Source organism: Scardinius erythrophthalmus (assembly GCF_964197995.2).
Source record: "Scardinius erythrophthalmus genome assembly, chromosome: 1".
Lineage (NCBI taxonomy): Eukaryota > Metazoa > Chordata > Actinopteri > Cypriniformes > Leuciscidae > Scardinius > Scardinius erythrophthalmus.
Window position 1 is genome coordinate 51,901,526 of NC_138221.1, and position 23,754 is coordinate 51,925,279.

Here is a 23,754-nt window from a genome sequence, read left to right on the forward strand (position 1 = left end):
ATACCGGTTTAGAACAACAACATGAGACATTTTGATTTTGAGGTGAAGTGTTCCCTTAAAATTTGACTAGCAAAATAAGCATCAGTCAGATTGTAGAGGCAGGATTTTCTGTCTTCCTAAGATAAATGGGGACACAAGAGTAAACAATTGTCCTGAGTAAAATTTGATGCAGAATTGTAAGGATAAATGTACTGTATGTCTTATTCTGTTGTTCTTTTGAACTTTCTATTCATCAAAGAATCCACAAAAATACAATAGTCAACATTTGAAGTGGATCAAAACCTTTCAAAGTTATCCATTCATTTAGAACAATACCCATTCTTGTCTAAGGTAGGGCTGTGAAAAGATTAATCGCGATTAATCGCATCCAAAATAAAAGTTTGTGTTTAAATAATATATGTGTGTGTACTGTGTATAATTAAATTTGTAAATATAAATACACACACATGCATGTATATATTTAAGAAAAACTGTTATTTATATATAAAAAAAAATTATTTATATATAAATTATATATAAATATATACAGTATATTTATGCAAATATTTCTTAAATATATACATGCATGTGTGTGTATTTATATATACAAAATAATTATACCAAGTACAAACACATATATTATGTAAACACAAACTTTTATTTTGGATGCGATTAATCGCGATTAATCTTTTCACAGCCCTAGTCTAATGCCGAGTTCAGACTGCACGATTTTAGCCCCGATTTAGGCTCGCCGACAGGTTTTGAGAAATCGCCGACAAATGCCCGAAATCACAGGCAAATCGGTGCTCGTTCACGCGAGTGACAATCACGCAGTGTGAATGAGCAAAGACGCGATCTGAGAGAATCACCGACGAGTCGCCGACGCCCGTGAGATATTTGGCATGCTAAATATCTGGACCTGTCGGCGATTCAAAATCCTGCTTGGTGAAAAGTGTTCTGACTGAAAACTACATCGGCGATGACCGACAGCCAATGAGAGAGCAAGATACAGAGCAGCGGGGAGTTCGGGGAGGAGTTATAGACCACAATATCAGTATTTTAATAGATATATTTACAATTATATCAAACAGAAACAAAGCACAAACATTTGCTTGACCAGCAGCAACAGCAACACATTGCAACTAGGGCTGCAACTAACGATTATTTTGATAATCGATTAATCGGACGATTATTTTAACGGTTAATCGATTAATCGGTTTATGTACTTATATTTTAGTTTTAGCCATTTTTTCCCCCAAGTAAATTATTAACAAAGGGTCTTTATCATTCAACATAGACTTTTTAGAGATTTTAACCATTTTGCATTGTCATATCCTCATCAAAAACATACTTGGAGTTGTGTTTTATTATGTGTTAGTAATCCTTTGTCGAACTCTTCTGCAATCAAAACACTGACCCATAGGTACTCTAGCAAATTTCACAAAGGAGATTTCAAATGTTTTCACCATGGCAGTCCTTAGGGCTCCTAAAGTAAAGTAGTTTAACATCCCGAACAAAGCTTATTAAGGAATCTTGCAGAACATATTTTCACGAAGAATAAGAATAAAGAATACAGTTGCAGTAAATTGCATTTTATTTTATTTTTTCCTGTAAACACACAGCTTATACCTGGGAAACAGCTTTATAGCTTATGCTGTGAAATCAATCAGAAAGTAGCTTTTTTTGGTAAATTTATGGTAAACTTTCGTTCCTACCAAAACATTAGTTCTGAGTAAAAATAATGAATTGCAGAGTTTAACCATCATAGAGTTAAAGTGTATCATTTGCTTGTGACAAGTCCTGTCAGTTTAACAGAGAGCCCCGGCCGCGCGCGCGCGCACTCACCCGAGCGCTGTCTTGCTCTCTCTCTCTCCCTCGCGCATATTAATCAAAATCAATTGATACGATGGTGTCGGAAAAAAAAAACCTCTCCAGTGATGAAATGTTTTCTTTGTTGACAATTCTTGTGCGATATCCTAAACTGCCGAATGCTGCTTCGTTCGATTAGTTTCATTTTCCGCTTTTTTCTTTTTCTTTCTCGAGCTGCCATCTCGCTGAATGCTGCAGAGACGCTGTGCGGGAAGCACGTGACATAAAACAAGGCCAGCTATTGGCTATTCGCTACTTCTCCTGCTGTACTGGCTGAGTAAAAACTCCGGTGGATCATTACTGCCACACTTTGGTCACCGCAGATTTAAAATATGCACGAAATGAGCCGCTTACGGCAAATAAAAGTTATTTAGCAACTAATCGATGACTAAATTAGTTGACAACTATTTTAATAATCGATTTTAATCGATTAAATCGATTAGTTGTTTCAGCTCTAATTGCAACATTATTTAATTACCCCAAACTCTCTTTGCAGAACACACAGTCCTTGCTCCCCTTGTCTTCCCAGCCATTTCCTCACGCATAATGTTTTTCTTTTTCTCCTTTTCGCTGCAAATCCGTGCACAGACAATTTGGATCGCAAGCTTCTTGCAGGCTATTATTTTTAATAACAATTTCAAACTCGCGCGAGAACTGCGGTCTTACGCACGCGGGATTTTGCGTTATTTCCTTATCACTTCTCGCGTGTGTTTGGTTGCGAAACGTAGTTTGCGGGCCAGACAGGAGTTGTCGGCGATTCTTCCTCCTGAAAGTCATGCAGTGTGAAACCTCCTGTCGCCGATGCATCGTGCAGTGTGAACACACCAGCAACTGAATGTTACTCTGGATAGTCATGCAGTGTGAAAAGAACAGTGACCCGACTACTTTGAAAATCGTGCAGTCTGAACTCGGCATAAGGACAACTTTGATTAACTTTTTTGATCCACTTCAAATGTTGACTACTGTATGAAGCAGCACAACTGTTATTAACATTAATAAGAAATGTTTCTTGAGCACCAAATCTGCATATTAGAAGGATTTCAGTGACATCATGCGACACTTAAAGGGATACTTCAGGATTTAGCATTAAGCTTTGTATTAGTAGAAAACCTGTAGTATTTTCAAATTACCGTGCTTTCCACCCTCATATCCTCCTGAGATGAGAGATTTATGTATTTTTTGTCTGGAAAAAATCCTCCGATGACGCAAAAACAGCCAGTAGGAGGGGCTGTCCCGCATGTTTTCAGGGTGGGATCTCACTCACAGAATGTACACAGTGTCAGCCATCTTTTTTTGGAAGCTAAGCTAGCAGGCTCTTGTTCTGTGGAGAAAGCGGAGTAGTAGGAGAAAGCCGAGTAGTAGGGGTTACCATCCTCTTTTTCCCGGACATGTCCGGCTGTCGAAATCGTCCAAAATGTCCGGGATTCGGCTTTTGCTTTCTGCAGTCGCCATTCATTGTTTACATGCACACCTCTTGTTTCAATCTAACTGAATTCATTCCGATTGGTGAATCTGATTGTAGCGTTTACATGAACGCTAAACAAGTGATCAGTTGATGTGCGTTTTAACTTTGCTAAGAAAATTCCCGCTCCTCCGTGAGAGATGAAAGACCGGCACGTTTCGGTAATCACGCCATCGGCCTCGCGCCGTTCTCCCGCGGCCCTCAGCCTCATCCTGCTCGCCACATTTTGGGGCGATCTCGAAATCAGACTCGTCACAGAGACTCACTAGTAGCCAAGCCTTGTTGTTTTAAGTGGCCTCCTAGGGCAGCGAAGGAAGTGCATTCTGGGAGTTGTTGTCTTTCATCCACATAAGCCAAAAATACATTTTCTTGCTTTTCTCAGTCTAGAAAGCTCCAAATTCAAAAATAATTTCACATTTCTTCTACATAAATTACCAATTTTAAATACACATTCATCTTTCCAGAGGTGAAGTATCCCTTAAGACTGGAGAAATGATGCTGAATGATGCACTCAATGGGTCTCAATCATTAATAATTGCATGGATTATTTCGTATTTGTATGCACAGGAGAACTTCTCAAGAAAAATCTCCTAATTCAAAACACGTTTGTACACATAAATTTGTTCTTGAATTTGAGGGGCCATGTGCACAAGGTTAGTCATTTGCATAAAACATGCCCAAACCATCTCCATATAAGGGCTTTTCACACATTCATTACAGCCTTTCGTCACACTCGTCAAACTTGACAATGTTTGCAGACGCGCTCTCACCCGATCATCGAGCAATGCCAAGTGTCTCTCACACCATTTCTCATTAGCCAGCTGTACATACAAGTATATCTGCGTTATTCAGAGAAACCTCGCAGCTGAAGCTATAATGCAGATTTTCTTAATCTTTAACTGTATATGATGGAATGTGTTTAAGATTAAATTTAATTGAATTATTTAATAATTTTATTATATAATTTTATATATGGATTATACAATAATATGGATAATACAATTAATGCAATATACTTAAATATAATTATAGTCATGTTAGGATGAAATATAACTAGGGTTGGATACCGTTCACATTTGAACTGGTACCGGTACATGAAATTCGGTGCCAGTACCTTTTTTCGGTACTTTAGACATGCTTACCTCAATAACTACAAAGAAACAAAGTCATTTGTAGAAGTGTTATTGACATTATGTCAGAGCTGCCTTGGTTGCTGTCTGCCATTGTCTGTGATGCTTGAATATTAATAAAAAATAAAAATAAATTATATGAAATGTTTTGTTTTCCACAAATTCTGTGTTGTGAATTTTCTAGAAATTAAATGAAGACATAAAACATTAATTTAATTGATCTTTTAAATGAAATTAAATTGTCAAACAACATGCGGCACAACTGAGCTTTATACTGTTAAAATTACAACAGAAGAAAAAGTGATTATTCCTTAAATTAATTTTTTATTATTTATTATTATTAATGTTAGTATTATTATGAAATTAAGATATCTAAATTCTACTGTACAACAGAAATATATTTCAAGTTAAAGCCACACCGCAGAACTTTTGCGGGCGCTAGGGGCACTAGACCTGGAACTTTCACGTCTAGCGTCCCTAGAGGCCACAAGCGCCGCAGCACTGTCGCAAAAGTCTAGAAGACAGTATATCAGAGCCTATGGTCACGTGACGGCCGTAAAGCGATACGTTCTCCAGGTCACATGACCTGTTCAACGACGGTCCGTCTCCTCCAAACTTACATAGGCGGTATTTCAAGAGGGCAGCCCCGCACGGAGCATTAATAGTGTCAAACGCTGTATATTGGCCTGAGGAATCATTTAAAATAACTCTTATGCGTCAACTCTTTAGGTCACAAAGTCCACGGTGTGGCTTTAAACCAAACTTTTATTTTGACGGGTTTTGGTGAAAACATTTGAGTTTCCATGTGTTAATGATATAACGATAGTTTTTCTTAAATAAAACTGTAATATGCTGATGAACTTCAGTGACTCTCAGAAAGGCTCATATTCTCATATAGTGAGACTGCAGAGGCTGAAAAACACCGCAAGGGTCACGTGTGCTTCTGTGTGTGTGTGTGTGTGTGTGTGTGTGTGTGTGTGTGTGTGTGTGTGTGTGTGTGTGTGTGTGTGTGTGTGTGTGTGTTGGTAATCATCACGTGGCAATATCCGAAATCCTTGTTCGTGTGGGGACATTTTTTGGTCCCCATGAGGAAAACGGCTTATAAATAACAAACAAAAAACAAAAAAGTGATGTTTTTTCGAAAATGTGAAATTGCAGAAAGTTTTCTGTGATGGGTAGGTTTAGGGGTAGGGTTAGTGTAAGGGAATAGAATATACAGTTTGTACAGTATAAAAATCATTATGTCTATGGAAAGTCCCCATAAAAAATGAAAACACTACGTGTGTGTGTGTGTGTGTGTGTGTGTGTGTGTGTGAGTGAGTGAGTGAGTGAGTGAGTGAGTGAGTGAGTGAGTGAGTGAGTGAGTGAGTGAGTGAGTGAGTGAGTGAGTGAGTGAGTGAGTGAGTGAGTGAGTGAGTGAGTGAGTGAGTGAGTGAGTGAGTGAGTGAGTGAGTGAGAGAGAGAGAGAGAGAGAGAGAGAGAGAGAGATGTACAGGAAACCGCGCGTCTGCGCCACTCATTCACACAGAGACATGCAGAATTTGTTATTAAAAAGTCTTACTCTCGCGCCTAGATGCGTTCTAAGGTACAAACATTTGGCACCGATTGATTTAATGTGAATCGGTACCAACGTAATTTGGTCCGTACCATTAAAAGTACAGAGTTCGGTACCCAACCCTAAAAATAACTTCTTAACAAGATTATAAGGGCGTACAGAATAAGTGCTTTTTGCATACATGTGGTTTCAGTTGTTCCTATATTTTTTCTGTACATTTTATTATAAAATGTTTGGTGAATTTATTTATTTACGATTTGTTCCTAAAATCGTCCGTAGTCCGTACACAGAGTTCATGCACAAACTTGTGTGTATACATGCTTAGTGAAGGCGACCCAATGACTGGCTGTCTAACTGGTGTCCGCAGAATAATATAGCAGGTTTAAAGGGGCATTTCACCCATTTGAACATTGTTTTTTATTTAAAGTGGGTCATATATGTAGTCGAAATGTAAAAGAAATTTTGAATTTGGTGCCTTTGTGACCGAGAAAAGACAAAAAATAACTTCAGGACGCATTTGTATGAAAGACAACAACTCCCACAATGCACCACATTGCACAGCTCCGCAAGCCACTCCCACTAATCCAGAAAGCGCATATCTGCCTATAAGAGAAATCACTCTTCCGTCTACAAGGCTAGCTACCACCAGAGCTTGAAATTAATTTCACATTCACACAAAATGTCTAGTTAGTTGGCGAACTCATTAGTGCATTACTCCTCGTTTGTATTTCTTTCGAAAAGGTGAATTATTGCATGGTACCTGGATGTTCAGTCAGAACATATGCGGTGCGAAACTAGGAAACTAGTTCACAACACAAACGTCCGTGTCCTCGTCTGATTCAGAGATTTCGTCCAGGAGAAATTGTCATCATGCCGCAGACGGACTCTATCTCTGTGTTCGTAGCGGTTCGTAGTTGCATAGTGAGATCACCGGCGCCACCAGTCCGCCCTAACTCGAGCCAGTCCGGGCTCCTCGTCCGCGGCAGGCAGGTCTTCTGCCTCGGCTGCTCTTCGCTATAATGCGGCTTGTAAAGGTAGCCACAAACACCTGATTCAAGCATCAGACTTCCGAAATCCTCTTCCTCTATATCATATTGAGCACTCTCCTCCGCTATTGTCATAACTGTACATCTGTCTCCACAGCGCCTGTTAGCTTAGCTTCAAACAAGATGGAGGATATTGCTTTCAGTTTCAGAGAGTAAAGTCCCACCCACTGATCTGTAATAGGTCTGTAGCGTGAGCGGGTCCCGCCCCCTGGATAGATGAGGAACGAGTGCTTGTAGTCTCAACAGAAATCCCCCCCTCTTACACTTCCTCCTACAATGACGCAAAATGACGATTTTTGCGTCATTGTAGGAGGAAGTGTAAGAGGTAAATAACAGATTTCTCCCGTATCAGGGGAAAATGAAAGAGTGTTGCACGACCATTCAATAGTATGACTGGGTTTCTAACAATGCAAAGCTTAATGCAAATGGGTGAAGTGTCCCTTTAATAGACAATTTGGACAATCCATAGACTTCCAGAGCTCCTCCATGAAACTCGACGCCGGTGTGGCGCACAGGTGATGCTCATTAGCACTCGCGCCACCAGCCTCACTTCGTGCCCATGGCTCTCGGCCCCGTCCTGTTTGCCACACCTCCACACGTAACAACCTACAATACTGTCTAACACTTGATGGCTGGACTGTCAGGTCTTTGGTATCAAAGAGCACACACAGGTTCCTAACTGATGACCAGGGCCGGCCCTGACCAATTTGCTGCCCTAGGCAAGATTTTACCTGGTGCCCCATGCATCGCAGCCCATTTTACCCCGTCATTGTGTTCATGATTATTTAGCATATAATATATATATATATATATATATATATACACACACACACACACACACACACATTACAGCCTAAACAGAAATACCAAGAGCATTACATCTAACATTCAAGTCAAGTCCCCATTATCTTATATAGCACGTTTTACAATACAGATTTAATGTGAACTTTGCTATTTTGAATAAACCTGTAAATAAATATCATTACTAATTTTGGAAAATCAATTTTAAAAATGCCATATACAGTACAGGTCAAAAGTTTGGAAACATTACTATTATTAAAGTTTTTGAAAGAAGTTTCTTCTGCTCATCAAGCCTGCATTTATTTGATCAAAAATACAGAAAAAATAATAATATTGTGATATGTTATTACAATTTAAAATAATTGGTTTTCAATTTATTATACTTTAAATTCTCATTTATTTCTGTGATGCAAAGCTGAATTTTCAGGATCATTACTCCATCCTTTAGAAATCATTCTAATATGATGATTCATAATCAAAGTGGAAACAGTTCTGCTGCTTAATATTTTTCCATAACCTGTGATACTTTTTACGATACTTTGATGAATAAAAAAAAAAAAAGAAAAAGAAGAAACTGTTTTAAAAATAGAAATCTTTTGTAACAACAATATACACTACTGGTCAGTAATTTGGGGTCAGTAATTTTTTTCTTTCTTTTTTTGAAATAAATCAATACTTTTATTCAGCAAGGATGTGTTAAATTAATAAAAAGTGATCGTAAAGAAGATTTATATAATTAGATTTTTTTATTTTTTTATAAATGCAGTTCTTTTTAACATTTTATTCATCAAATATATTAGGCAGCAGAACTGTTTCCAACACTCATAATGAATCATCATATTAGAATGATTTCTAAAGGATAGACTGGAGTAATGATGCTGAAAATTCAGCTTTGCATCACAGAAATAAATGATAATTTAAAGTATAATAAATTGAAAACCAATTATTTAAATTGTAATATCACAATATTATTATTTTTTTCTGTATTTTTGATCAAATAAATGCAGGCTTGATGAGCAGAAGAAACTTCTTTCAAAAACATTAAAACTAGTAATGTTTCCAAACTTTTGGCCTGTATTTATCCCCCACAAAACTGCACAACTGTAGAGTAAAACATTAATAAAAAAAAGTGATAATAAAAAATGTGTCTTAAAACTGACATGATTGTTACAAAATCACACAGTCTGGGGCCTCTCTGGAGAACTCAGAACAACTGCTAACATTAAGTTTAAGGTAAAAAATAACTGCCATGAAATTATAGTATCTTACTCCAATGCAATAAATTGTTCATACACTACATCACTTTACCTCTGTCTTTATCCCCTTTTATCCTCTTCTCTTCTTTTTGGCACTGTATCTATCGCAGACTATATGCTCATTTATAATGTGTCATGTAAATTCGGCCATCCGTCACAATCAGGAAACTTTCACCGTGTCTAGGACTAGCGCGAGCTGCCAGGCCCGTTTCTACGAGCTGTGTGTTAACAAAAGCAATGCTGTCTACATTGGATGAGGCGGGCACGCTACACAACAAATTACCAACAACTGATCGCGCGCGCTCTGTTTCTGACGCACTTCAAGCACTCGCTGGGCGGGGGAATATTGAAGAGCCGGACTTTTTTTGCTTTATTTGGTAGTATTTCGAATTAATGGTTTTAAAATAGTATTATATATATAAAAAAAAAAACTAAAAAAAAAAAAAAAAAATCCACTCGTTCACTCATTCTGGCGCCCCTATGGATGAGTGGCGCCCCTAGCATTTGCCTATTCCGCCTATGCCGCGGGCCGGCCCTGCTGATGACAATCTTTCATTTGAAAGTCACATTTCTAGCATCTTTAAAACCGCATTTGTCCATTTAAAAAATATATCTAAATAAAGACATATGTTCTCAATGACAAATACAGAAAAGTTAGTTCATAACTTCAAGGCTAGATTATTGTAATGCTCTACTAGGTGGTTGACCTGCACGCTTAATTAAACTCCAGCTGGTCCAAAACGCAGTTCTTACTAGAACCAGGAAGTATGACCATATTAGCCCGGTTCTGTCAACACTGCACTGGCTCCCTATTAAATATTGCATACATTTTAAAATCTTGCTTATTACTTACAAAGCACTAAACAGTTTAGCTCCTCAGTACTTGAGCGAGCTCTTAACGCATTAAAGGCCATGTCGCCTATTACGATCTCAAAATTCTGTCTAGTTGATAACGCCTAGAATATCAAAATCACCTGCAGGCGGTAGATCCTTTTCCTATTTAGCATCCGAACAGTTTTGACCTAATGTACTGGTTACATCATAAGAAGAATGGCATCTATGCTAATATTAGTCTCTCTGTTTATCCCGAGGCTACCATAGTCTGCCGTATCCAGATCAGACGGTGGACCTGCATCAAGACACGACCACAACGCAGCCCTGAATGTCAGCAGAGTTCCTGTCAATTAGACAATCCCCTGTGAAGGCCTCTTCGACATGATAGCCATCAGCACAGATTTAGCAAAGACCACAAGAACCAGACAAGTCCTGGTCCCTGGTCCCATCCTGACCCATGACCAGCTTTGTCTCCATACTGGAGTGATGAATGCAATCTTCAATCAAAAGTAACTGAATTAAATATTTGAATGTTACTGATCAACAATTTGATTTCTGACTGAATCATAATCACACTGTATTCGTTCATTGGCCAGAGGAGAACTGGCCCCCTGACTGAGCCTGGTTTCTCCCAAGGTTTTTTTTTCTCCATTCTGCCACCTGATGGAGTTTGGGTTCCTTGCCACTGTTGCCTCTAGCTTGCTTAGTTGGGGACACTTAATATTCAACAATATTATTGATTTGACAGCACTGACACTATAGGATGAGAAGTGAACTGAGCTGGAAGTCGACATCACTGTCTGTTTTTCTGCAGAACTGCTTTTTAGATGAAATAAACTAGTTTAATAATTGATGATCTTTTCAACGGAACTGAATCAACACTGAACTGACTTCAGCTGAATGAACAATGACACTATTTTCTTTTAGAGCTGCTGTACAGCCGAAATTAACTGTTTGCATCATTGAATAATTTTTCTGTTATCACTGTAAAGCTGCTTTGAAACAAACTGTGCCGTATAAAGCGCTATATAAATAACAGTGACTTGACTTGATTAAAAATGCAGCTGCCAATCACTGGAATAAATTACATCTTAAAATATATCAAAATAGAAAACTGTTCTTTTAAACTATTAATATTTCACAATATTGTCATAATATGTCCAGTAGATTTGAAGTGTGGATCCGTGCACACTCTATGGCTAATACTGCCCACAAACCATTGCACTTTGGAGAAGGATTTGGTTCTTATATTTCATCTGCAACAACAATGTGAACTTTTACAAAGATCCATTTGGCCATTAACTTTTAAAGCCATCATTATGCAAAAATATGAGGAGAGTTCTACCCATGAAAAACCCATGTCTGGAAGATCAACGTGCTACTTATTATCGCTCTGATACAGTAGGAAATGAAATGAAATGTGGAGGATATTAACTGTGACAAGATGATTGAAAGCGTAACTATGCAACAAATCGTCCGTTAAAGATGCAATTTTATGACATGATAGTATGTCTCAAAGCTGGTCTACTCTTCTGCTACACACTCAAAAGTATGTACTTTTTCTCCACGAAAAGAGAACATACTTTTAGGTAGGGCTGTTTTCGACTAAGGATTTTCATAGTCGAATCTGATTCGTTAGATTTTGCCGTAGTCGACTGATAGTCGAACCTTTTTTTTTTTTCTTTTTTTTTTTAGATAGCAGCTAGATTTTTTCCATTTCAAACAAAAGAGCTAAAAAACACATATATATCACACATATATCATAACATTTCATAAACATGAGGAGCAATATGAGAGAGAAATTTGGTGATGGTTGTTTAGGTACATTAAACCACGTAAAGCTTTTTAACGCACATGAGAACCGTGTGGAGTCAACTCACAGCCGCTCCGCAGCCCTGCTGAAAATGTGAAGCAGAAACGCTTAATATCAGATAACGTCCATAATAATTGGACTCTGGGTTCGATTTTTTTTTATCATTTTAAGTGGTTATGTGGAGCAACATGAGAGGGGAATTTGGTAATCATTGTTTAGGTACATTAAACCACGTAAAGCTTTTTAACGCACATGAGAACCGTGTGGAGTCAACTCACAGCCGCTCCACAGCCCTGCTGAAAATGTGAAGCAGATTTTTGAATACATTTTTATTTATTTACATTAGTAAGCTACAGGACATCGTCTTTCAAAACATGACCTGAAAAAATAAAATAAAAATGGTACCCAGCCCTTCTGAAAATGCGAATGCGTCTCTGTCCCCAGCACATTTCAAACCAAACTGACGCCCATGTATTCGACTATGAGGTTCATAGTCGAATCAGACCTCTCCGAATCGAATCCTCGACTATTAGAAGTCAGCCCTACTTTTAGGACTAGGGTTGTGCCGATAGACGATGCCATTGTCCATCGCAATGGCTGACAGACATCACAATGTTGAGCTGGCATCGCAATCCCACCCTGATCCCACCCGACTAGTGGAAAATGAGAATGTTATTTTTAAGTTTCTAGTTAGTTTCCACTTCCCGATGTCATTGTCCATCGCAATGTTTCACTGTAGACATTGTCTGATGCCAAATTGACATCGCCCAACCCTATTTAGGACGTAGTATAAGTAATTGGGACACAGCATTAGTCTAATTCCCAGGCTTCCTGTTCCCTTGATGTTGCATTTACAACACATACCCTGAGTAATTGAGTTTACCTGGCTTAAATCATTTATGAAGCATGATTGCTCTGACCCATTTGAGCTGCCATTCTTAATTAACTTGTGGGCCTTCGGGTTAAGGCACAAAATAAACAGATAAACAAAATAAGTTAAATTCGATTAGGTGAGGTAAATCAAATTAGAGCAAACCGTTTCAACAATCCATCAGTGTTAAGATGCAGCTTTAAACCCTCAACTGAAACCGCTGACTAGAGCCGTCATAAAAAAGTTTTTCCAGAGTTTTTTGCCCATCTACTCTCTCTTGCTCCCTTTCCCCTGGCTTGGTGTGCCACAATGGATTTACAGATAGAAACTAATTAGGTTAAGAGCCTAATTAGATTATTCTGACATAAGGTGTGCATTGGAGGAATAGCACATTCTTAGAAACACTCAGAGTGAAGGGAATACTTTGGCACTCCTACACGTCTGGGAACAATTCCATAGAAATTAGAGAATTCTCAGCTGTATACACAAATAAAACACAAATGAAATAAGACGAGAGAGACACATGCACATGGGAAAACACACAAACACCAAAGTAAAGCAGTATTGTGTGTAGTAAAACAGTCCTCCTGCTTATAAAATCAAACCAGAATTACCAAAAAAAAATTCTCTTTTATATATCTAGCTACAATGCACATCTTCAGCTGATACTCACTGGTCCTCGATGATGTCTTTACAAGAACAGGCGATGATGTATCCGGCAGAGGACGCCATAATGGCTTGAACGGAGGACACCAGCCTGAGAAAGAGTGAAGAAAAAAAAAAAAAAAAAAAAATAATTTCACATGCATGAAAGAAAGCCAAAGCAGAGAGCAAAACAGACTGCAAAACACCCTTAGATAAGAGATAGATCCTTAGATAGAAGATTGGAAAGCAGATTCTGATGACACCAGTTAAGGGAAGGGTAATTTAAGCAAGATATTACACAGTAACTAAGCAGAAAAGCTCATCAATGCATCAGACAGTGCACCGCAACCAAAGAGCCCAGGACCTTACATGCAGCGTCTTTACTCTGCAGATCTTAATCTGACACATTTCTTACAAAAAGGCTTTCAAAACAGGATAATAATCTCTGCCATAAACTTACAGCAACACATTTTGTGATAGACCAGCAAAACATACCAATATTTGGCTCATATAAAATTATCTACCTCTCAGTTTCAGACAACCATTTTCGGTTTTCAAACATTTTTTTGTGACTTTTACAAATATTTCAGTTTATCTCAGCAAGTGTACATTTTATTTATGCGGTTTTATACACATACTCACCAGCCCCTTTATTAGGTATACCTTGCAAGCACCGGGATGGACTTCCTTTTGCCTTCATAACTGAATTATTTCTTTGTGGCATGAATTCAACAAGGTGTTGGAAACATCCCTTAAAGGAGAACTCCGGTCAATTTTAACATTGAGCTAATTTTTTTTGTAAATTTGGAGTGCTGTCAGTACAGAGAACGACAAAAATCGGTGTTGCCTACACCGTGTTGTCCTCTTTTTAAAATTTGCACCCTGTTGTCTTCAATGGGGCAAGTTTTAAACCTGCTTTTAGCCTCTTAACATCCTTGATGTGTCATTACAAGTGCACAGCTAATGTGAGTGATTCCTTCGGAGTGATCACGGGTGAATCTGACTGCAGTAAATGTGAAAGATATGAATAAAAATTATGTTATTTCAGCCAGCGCACATACCTGTATTTTCTTCCTGTTTTCGGTCCATAGTAATCGATTGTCGAGTTCACGCGCGTGATCAAAGGTAACTAAACCTATGCGTGTGAACTCGACAATCGATTACTATGGACTTCGACTGAAAACAGGAAGAAAATACAGGTATGTGCGCTGGCTGAAATAACATAATTTTTATTAATATCTTTCACATCTACTGCAGTCAAATTCACCCGTGATCACTCCGAAGGAATCACTCACATTGGCTGTGCACTTGTATTGACACATCAAGGATGTTAAGAGGCTAAAAGCAGTTTTAAAACTTGCCCCATTGAAGTCAACAGGGTGCAAATTTTAAAAAGAGGACAACACGGTGTAGGTAACACCGATTTTTGTCGTTGTTCTCTGTACTGACAGCACTCCAAATTTACAAAAAAATGAGCTCAATGTTAAAATTGACCGGAGTTCTCCTTTAAAGATTTTGATCAATTTAAACATGATAGCATCACGCAGTTGCTGCTGATTCGTCGGCTGCACATCCATGATGTGAATCTCTCATTCCACTACATCCCAAAGGTGCTTTATTGGATTGAGATCTGGTGACTGTGGAGGCCATTTACATAAAACAAACCCACACACAATGTGCGTAGATCTCAGTGTGACATAACATGTTGCTTGGCTAAAGATATAGGGTGTTTCTCAAAACGAAGAATGCAAAGAACGGACTTGTGTTCTTGGGGAGAACGCGTTTGCTAGTTGTTCTTGGAAGAATGAACTTACAAGGTGACGAGCACACAGAACGCTGCTGACAGTTTGAGACGATGTGTTCTTGCTGGTATTGCGCAATAATACCCCCTGTTATTGACGATAACAGCCAGGCTTTATCGCCTAAGCCTACCCTCAGCTCAAGGGATTACTCTACAACTGTACACTACAATGTAATGTATATTCATAACAATAAAGCAACGCTTATGGAGATTCTCACTTCCCGAAAACGTTTGAGCACATTTTCGATTCGCCATAAATTTTCGTAAAAATGCCAATATTTGAAATCTAACAGTTGATTTATCGCATCAAATATTCTCAGCAGTGAATTTAGTGATGAAATAGCGTACGAAATTGTAGAAAAACAACTTACTGTTGACCTGCCTCTCCTTCCTTGAATGCCGAAATGAATGCTGGGATATTTCTGCAGTCAAGTTCACACAAGTTACCATCCTCTCTAAAATGGGCGTGTCAAGAACACTTCCGGGATTTTTAACGGTTCTTGCCAAAATGCAAACTTGTGTATTGGGACAGTACTTGGTATAGTGACTGATGACGTTTCACAAGTCCACAAGAACACAAGTACAGACAAGAACGCATATTGAGAAACGGCCATAGACTTCATGGATCCGATCGCATTGTGATAATAACACAGTGTTTTCCAATGACAAATGTGTCTGAAACCGTCCCCTATACCCTTAAATAGGGCACTATTCAAGGGGACAGCCATAGCAGTGTCTAAAACCATACGGGACATTATCAAGTCTATTCATTTAATCCCATTATACACCGCAATAATAAGTGTAAAACTGATGTACACTCACTCCGTTTTCATTCACTCCTTCAAGGGAACTATATTAGTGGACAAATGTAGGGAATAAGGGATGTGCACGAATATTCTAATTTTCGAATATTCGATGTGTAATTATTATTCGAAAAATAAAATACTATTCGAATTTTACTACGTTGCTTTGCTGGCCGTTAATGCAGTGAATCCATGAAAAATCCCAATCACTAACTCGCAGTTATAATTAAGTGCACTGGGTGGCGCCGTGGAGCGTGTTTAACAAGTATTTGATCACATAATGTCGTCGTCTGCCTCGCGAAGTTTGGAATTGCTTAGATGAAAATTATATTACAAAATCGAAGTACTTTTAATCAAATTAATTAATGAAACTGAGTTATCGTAATATCACCACCACAATGAGAAATCACATAAAATCCAAACTGATCCGAACTGATGATCCGAACTGATGGGAGCAGTCGACTGAGGAAAGACAGCTGTCCATCACTGCATTAACGACTGCAGGTAAACTCAGCTGTAGCGCTAGTGATCAGATATGATGTCTTCTGATAGCAAAATGATTTTGAGACATATACTTCCTTTAAGTTTCGTTGAGGGAGACAGGTTTAAGAACAGAAAACCCAAAGTGCTTTTAGAAACTTCGCTTAGCAAACCGTTATCTTTGTGTCTCTGCAACTTCTGTCAGCTCAACACGTTTTCTCACTCGAGCAAGTGGATATTATTGGTTTTCTCAACATGAACATAAAACAGTATAAACACTATAAGCTGAATCGAGTGCATACGATCTGTGCGATAACTGCGCAGTCTGCTTTATTAGCGTTTTTTTCCGTTCGCGCTGCTTGACCTCAAATGCTTTTGTTCTTTATATTTTTTGTTTTTTATATTTTTTGTTTATACATATTGTTTAATGTTTTCAACTAAAAGAAAACGTTAAGATATATAGTAAGCTTGATGTGTATATTGCCTAATTGTAAGCTTGCTCAGAAATGGCAAAAAAAAAAAAAGTAACAAAAAAATAACGGCTTTCTCGTTAAATGTAATTTAAATAAACGAATATTCAAATATTCGATTTTTATGAGCCCAAATATTCGAATACAATATTTTTGAAAAATGCCCATCCCTAGAGGGTACAGGGGGCGATTTCGAGCACAGCTTAAATCGGACACCGTTTTAAAGCTGGAGTGAGCTTAGATTGGTTTGATCGCTCAGATTGACATGTCTTGATTTACCATGCACTCATCAACCAGGATCTTATTACTTGTTTATTCTATGTAGCAGCAGAAATTGAGACTCATCAGACAAGGCAACATTGTTCATTTTTGGTGAGCCTGTGTGAATTGTAGCTTCAGTTTCCTGTTCTTAGCTGACAGGAGTGGCACCGGTGTGATCTTCTGCTGCTGTAGCCCTTTTGCTTCAAGGTTTGACGGTTGTGCGTTCAGAGCATAGACAGTATATAAACTGGACACAGCGACCCCATTGGATTCAACGGAGACAAGTGAAGTCAATTAGAAGCACTAACTTGGGCGATATGGCAAAAATATCATATCACGATTTTTTTCAGGAAAATCACGATTAACGATTTTATCACGATTCTTTTTATGTTGGTTTTACTATTTTGTGACTGAGCATTACAGCCAAACTAATGTCCATATTTTAAAAACAAAGCCTTAGGTAAAAAAATAAAAAAATGGCAGACAGGGGCAAAGATAAAAATATTTGTCATTATTTTCTTTGTTATTATATATTAAGATTAAAGATACACATTACATATACACAACTTAATATACAAATTAAATAGGCAAAACAGTGCTTTATGTTTTCAGCTACAGTAGGTGTATTCAACAGTAGCATTGAAGTAATTAAATGAACAAATATGAAAATAAAACAAAACAGACTTCACTGTATAAATTATACATTGATACGTATTAAAGCTACTATTAAAGTTATCAGTCAAGAGCAGTGAGTGATTTTCTCTTTGCATTTTGTTGTTTTATTAACATTAAAGGGATAGTTCTCCTAAAAATTCAAATTATCATAATTTACTCTCTCAGGTTGTTTTAAACTCGAATAAGTTTCTTTCTTCTGTTGAAAATAAAAGTTATTTGGAAGAATGTGGGTAACCAAACAGTTGATGTACCCCGGTGACTACCATATTTTTCTCCTATGGAAGTCAATGGGGACCAGCTACAGTTTGGATAGCCACATTCTTCAAAATATTAATATTAGAAAAATATTAGAAATATTAGAAGGAAATTAATACAGGTTTGGAACAACATTAGAGTGCGTAAATTATGATAGATTTTTATTTTTGGGTGAACTATCCCTTTAAGGACAAGCGGCAGCGTGTTTACTATACTGTCTCTTTAAGAGTTGCGCGCGACGCGTCTAATATACACGCATTTGACAAGCAGTTTTTCTCTCAATTTTCTCAAGTTTGCTTTCACTTTAGACATAACCGACTTTATGTAAACCTTGTGTGTATTTAACAGTATAAGCACAATAAGACTCGAAAGATAACTTAACTTAGTCCAGTATCCAGGCGCTGGTAGACAGGCTTTTAGTGCATGTGAGCTTCACATGTACGCGCTGAGAAACGCATACGTTAGAACAGCGCATCAGCACGCGAATTAAATGTTTAACCGACAAGGCATTAAAGCACATGCAAATTATGAACTTTTGTGAACTGCAGTCTCCTGTTCCGCTGCGTTAACGTTTTATGTGAATATACGTCGCGTTGTTCAGTATGTTCGGGACAGAGGCACCAGAACAGATACAATGCACGATTCTACGATATTTCTTCAAAAGCAGATCGTGGAGACATTTTAATCGTCCACGATCAAAAATCGTCATATCGCACACCCCTACTCTCTACTGTGCGACAGAGTTGCGTGGGTATGACGCAATCGTTAGCCTATTTTTACAAAAACTGCTTCTACGGGGCCATAACGTAAGATACAAGGTAATGGAGCCTTTTATACATTTTCGTGTTTCTTTAGAAATAAATAATGGACAAATGGAGTCTTTAAACGCCTCAGATGTAAAGTTATTCGCTGTCAAAGTGACGCCAAAATGAATGGGAGTCAATGGGATGCTAACAGCAGGTGATGGTCTGCTAGCCAATGGCGGCAACCCGGGGAAACTTCAAAATAATATGAAACGCTGCCCCCTGGTTCAGAGATGCTCTTCTGTAGACCTCGGTTGTAACAAATGGTTATTTGAGTTATTGTAGCCTTTCTATCAGCTCGAACCAGTCAGGCAATTCTCCTGTCATCAACAAGGCATTTTCACCCACAGAACTGCCGCTCACTGGAAATGTTCTCTTTTTCAGACCGTTCTCTGTAAATCCTAGAGATGGTTGTGTGTCAAAATCCCAGTAGATCAGCAGTTTCTGAAATACTTAGACCAGCCCGAACCAACAACCATGTTCAAAATCACTTAAATCACCATTCTTCCCCATTCTGATGCTCAGTTTGTACTTCAGCAGATCGTCTTCTTGACCATGTCTACATGACTAAATGCATTGAGTTGCTGCCATGTGATCGGCTGATTTGATATTTCCATTAACAAGAAGTTGAACAGGTGTACCTAATAAAGTGGCCGGTAAGTGTGTATAAATCTCATTCACTAGTCGTATTCACTGATGCAGATATTAATCCTTTATCAATTTATATTTTTTTTTACTGAATCTTAATAATCACACAAAAAAATACAATTATTAAGCCAATGCCATGACTTTCATGTTTATAAACAAAAAGAGGATATGATATGTTCTTTACTGGCATAAATATTCTGAGAAGAACCACAAGTAAATAAAAGCAGGTAGTTTGAGCCTGACAGGACCTCTCAACACATCTCATTTTCTCTTCCCCTTTTCTTACCTGGACGAGACAATGACAGCATCCTTCTCGCTCCATTTGAGCCCAGGACCATGTTTCAGGATTCGCTTAGACAGCAGGAAAAGGCCGGGGAAGAATATGGAGCCAGCTGCAAGGATGCTCAGCATAATCTCGGGAAATGTTGCTCAACGTCACTGTCTGTCTATATGGGATAAAAATCACATATTTTAGGGTTTTGTTTTAATGAGCATCTTAAAATATACATATTTATTTATATAATAGGAATGTATATAAGAGAAAAAAAAATCAAACATGAATTTTTTTTTCTGTTTAAGTTAGTGCCAGACATTTTGCTTCATTTCGAATATTAGCATATGAGTTCAAACTCAGCATTATAACTTGATTCTCACCAAAAAATCTGTTCACTGAAAGAAAGGAATGAGAAGGGCAAGGCAAAGAGAGAAGAATGAAACAAATGGGGAGAGTAAAAAAGGAAAATTAGACCACAAAAATCCATGTTAGAAGTCAAAACAACAAAACACAAATACCTTTGTAAATGCAACGTACATAAAATGTACTGTGCCACTTACACAAACATTAACTCTAACTACCACTAAACTCAACAGTCAAGTCCAGACTACAAAAGGTACACATTGCAATGGCACGACACGATAGATTCCCCAGATATCTTGAGGAGAATTCCAATGCAACTGCATCCCTTCACTAGTCTCATTATTGCATTGTAAGGAGTCCTTAAATTATTCTGGATGACTGCCATATATATTTTGAAGCAGAAGAAGCTGGGGTGGTGGGGGTGTCCGTACTAAAATAGGCGTGGAAAGGATTAGCAGGCCAGAGATTTAGAAAGATTACTGCAGGGAGAGGGAGGGGAGCGAGACGAGGGGAGGCCAAGAAGAAAGAAAAAGGGTATGTGGGAGGGTGGAGGTAGTAATTATGTGGTACAGTGAGGGAAACCTTGTGGGAGGAGGTGAAAGGGAGTGTATTATTCCTGTTATTGCTACATTGGGACTGTGGGTGCATGTCTGCAGCAAGCAAATCACAAAAGCTAAAAAGACGTCACAGAAATCTAAATCTATAGCAGCCAATTCAAGAAGTGCGTTACAGACATGACAGCGAATGTGCGTTAGTTCATTATTTTTAAAGCTTGTACTAACGAATCTGTTCATGCAACACGCAAATAATTCAAGAGAGTAAACAGTACGCACAAATCCAATTATGAAAACACATAATCCCGCAGCACATGATGCTTTTGCATTTCAAAAAAATTCTAAATCTCCCGCAAACTATATTATAAAACCCTCCGCCGTTCCCTACATCATCTTGGGTCAACTCTCTGATTTTTTCCATTCATGTAAGCAACAGCAAAGCAGCGCGAGCAGCTCGCATATTCACAACGCTACCTTCAGAGCTAGCAGGCTAGCGGCATCCATCCTATTGTGTCATCGCCAGCAGGACACGAGTCAGGGGGAGTCTCGTCAAGACCTCTAGCTAACAGGTTGTAGGCGACAGGCCCAATGGCTGTGTGTGTGCTTACAGCAGCCAGTAATGAATCACTTTCCTCCCCACATGGTTGATGAAAAAAAAAAAAAAAAAAAAAAAGATTGCTAAAACGGGGATGCACCCCCAGAGCCCCAGGTACATATGATTATTGTACAACAGTGTTCAATCAGTGCCATGCAACCCTTTTGCTGTAACCCATTCAGACCCAGACATTAAAAAAACACCAGCATATCTTATTTATACACTAAATGAGCCATACATTATAATCAATTACAAGACTGTTTATGACTTAAAAAAAATATTTCTGACATCCATCATTTTTTTATATATATTAATTTTTTTAAATAATATTAGATGCCACTGAAAATCCATTGTAGATTAAAGATTTTTTTATGTATACACAACACATTTATAAATAACTTTATTTTAGTGTTTTGTTAAATGTTATATGTAATAACTATAGTAATAACTAAATAATAATACATAATACTTTTTTTTATTAATTTTGAATTCATTGTTGGAAGAATACTATTTCAAAATATAACAACACATAAGAGCTTAAACAAAGAAACAAGTCATATAATGTTATTGGTGGAACAAGTATGTCCCCTGTGAATGGCCATATTCCTCTGCGGGGCTCAAACCTGCAACCTTTCAATGACCAGCTCAGGTATTTTCTTATATTAGCCTACTATGCCACATCACCCAAAGCTTTATCAAATCACCTTAGAGACATCAAGCTGACATGTCATTACATGAGCATTGGTCAGATATATATTGCTGTTGCAGGCATATGATCAGAGCAAATGATTCATTCTACAACTTTGGTTAGGCATGGTCTTTTTGGTGAAGATGGCACGAAATTTTTAGGAATTATTACTGAAACCATATCAAGCAGTATTATGCATAAAACCAACAGAAAAGTGATACAAGTTAGAATGCACATGGAGTCTGAATGAGTTAAAACATTCATAAGTGATGCTGTAGAAAAGCAGCAGGACAGGATCATATTGGGACAAGAGCAAGAGAAGCAAGCCAAAAAAAAAAAAGGCAGAAGATTACTTTAAGGTTGAGCAGCGTCGGTTATGGGGCAGGACAATCCTGTCACAGACTTGCAGAAACCGGATCACAAGGTCCATGAGGCATCTGTGAGACGGTCGACATGATGTTGTCGAATGTATCCTAAGCTCTTGATCGCTGAAAGTTTCACAGTTTTGGTTTAACAGCACCTGCTGGGAAAATACACGTGTTAACATATAACAACAAAGAGAAAGACACAATAATAGTGTTAAAGGACGAACGGAATCAGTGCAAAGTTTGTCTGAGCTGTCTGCCCTCATCCACCTGTCCAGGAGGCGAGTGCATCCCTACATATAAGAGAGCTGATCCGCGTCCATCTCATCTTCACAAAGCTCTTAACTCAAGCGGAGTCAGCAGATCAAAAGCTGCAGGGGTCAGACATGACCACACTCAAACATTAGCCTTGCAAATGATTCATTTAAATGAAAATGTAGGCTATCCGTGGAAGAGAGCGGATACCTGCGCCAGATGGACGAGAGAGGAGCAGGTCTCCAGGCAACCACGTTTGGTCCCCGGTTCTGCCTCTCTGACCACCTCACCTCACTTGGATTAGACAAAACAAGTGGGCACCGGGGAAGGAGGGACGGTGGAATGGCTCATATTTGACTACAAAACATGTGCAAATCCTGAACCAAATGCCGAAGGTTATCTAAATAATGGCGTTATTCTAATTCCCCTGTATGCAAAGTAGAGAAAGAGTCACGCTAGCTTCCATGCTAGCGCTGGGCTAACATGACTCAGACTAGCCTCGCTGAGTGGATAATTACAGCCCTGGTCTCCGTTGTCTTTTTACACAACCTTTAACTAAAATCACCGGAGAAGTCAGTAAATATTACACGGACACGGGAAAAAAAGTCGGTTTAACTTACTGTGCATCGCTCTTGGTTCAGAAATCACGTCTTTTCGACTAACCCCAGTCCTAAATGTGTTGACAAGAGATTAATTTTACTTTTAAATCTGCACCGCGACTCTTAGCAACTTACCGCTGATTGGCTAAACGAGACGAACGCGACATATTTTCCCTTCATTTATTGGTTTAAGGTTTGATTGACAGTAAATCTGACCAATGGCCAGTAAAAACAAAGTGACCTGATAGTGCACGACCGCATTAACTATTTATGGTCAGATTTTCATTGTTTCAGCAGTCCGAAATACAGAAAATACTAGAAATACAGAATTGTCAATATTTTGCTCACATAAAAAAATATTATTTGCCCAATACACGCGGACAGAGTGTAAGTTTGTTTATCGGTTTTTATATAACGGGGGTGATATGTAGGCTATAGCTGCCTATGAGTTTATATGGATAGTTCACACAAAAATTACAATTTTGTCATTATTTACCCTCAAATTGATCCAAACCTGTATGAGTTTCTTTCTTCTGTTGAACACAAAAGATGATATTTTGAAGAATGTTGGTAACCAGACAGTTGACGGCACCCACTGACTTCC

At 38.3% G+C, this 23,754-nt stretch overlaps 1 protein-coding gene across 4 annotated transcripts in view; it reads right to left on the minus strand.

The window, feature by feature from the left end:
* tlcd3ba (TLC domain containing 3Ba) overlaps positions 1-23,271 on the minus strand; it is a 32,005-nt gene extending 8,734 nt beyond the window's left edge. For 2 of the 4 annotated variants that reach the window (XM_081386247.1, XM_081386244.1), the window contains exons 1-4: positions 23,172-23,271; positions 22,285-22,454; positions 19,744-19,903; positions 13,290-13,373 (exon numbers count right to left, since the gene is read on the minus strand). In XM_081386247.1, the coding sequence (XP_081242373.1) occupies positions 13,290-13,373; positions 19,744-19,868 (209 nt within the window). In that variant the 5' untranslated portion in view covers positions 19,869-19,903; positions 22,285-22,454; positions 23,172-23,271. Of the gene's footprint in view, positions 1-13,289; positions 13,374-19,743; positions 19,904-21,122; positions 21,281-22,284; positions 22,455-23,171 lie in introns of all 4 variants that reach the window. The other 2 variants (XM_081386245.1, XM_081386246.1) reach the window with 2 other exon arrangements.
* Positions 23,272-23,754: the final 483 nt, after the last annotated feature.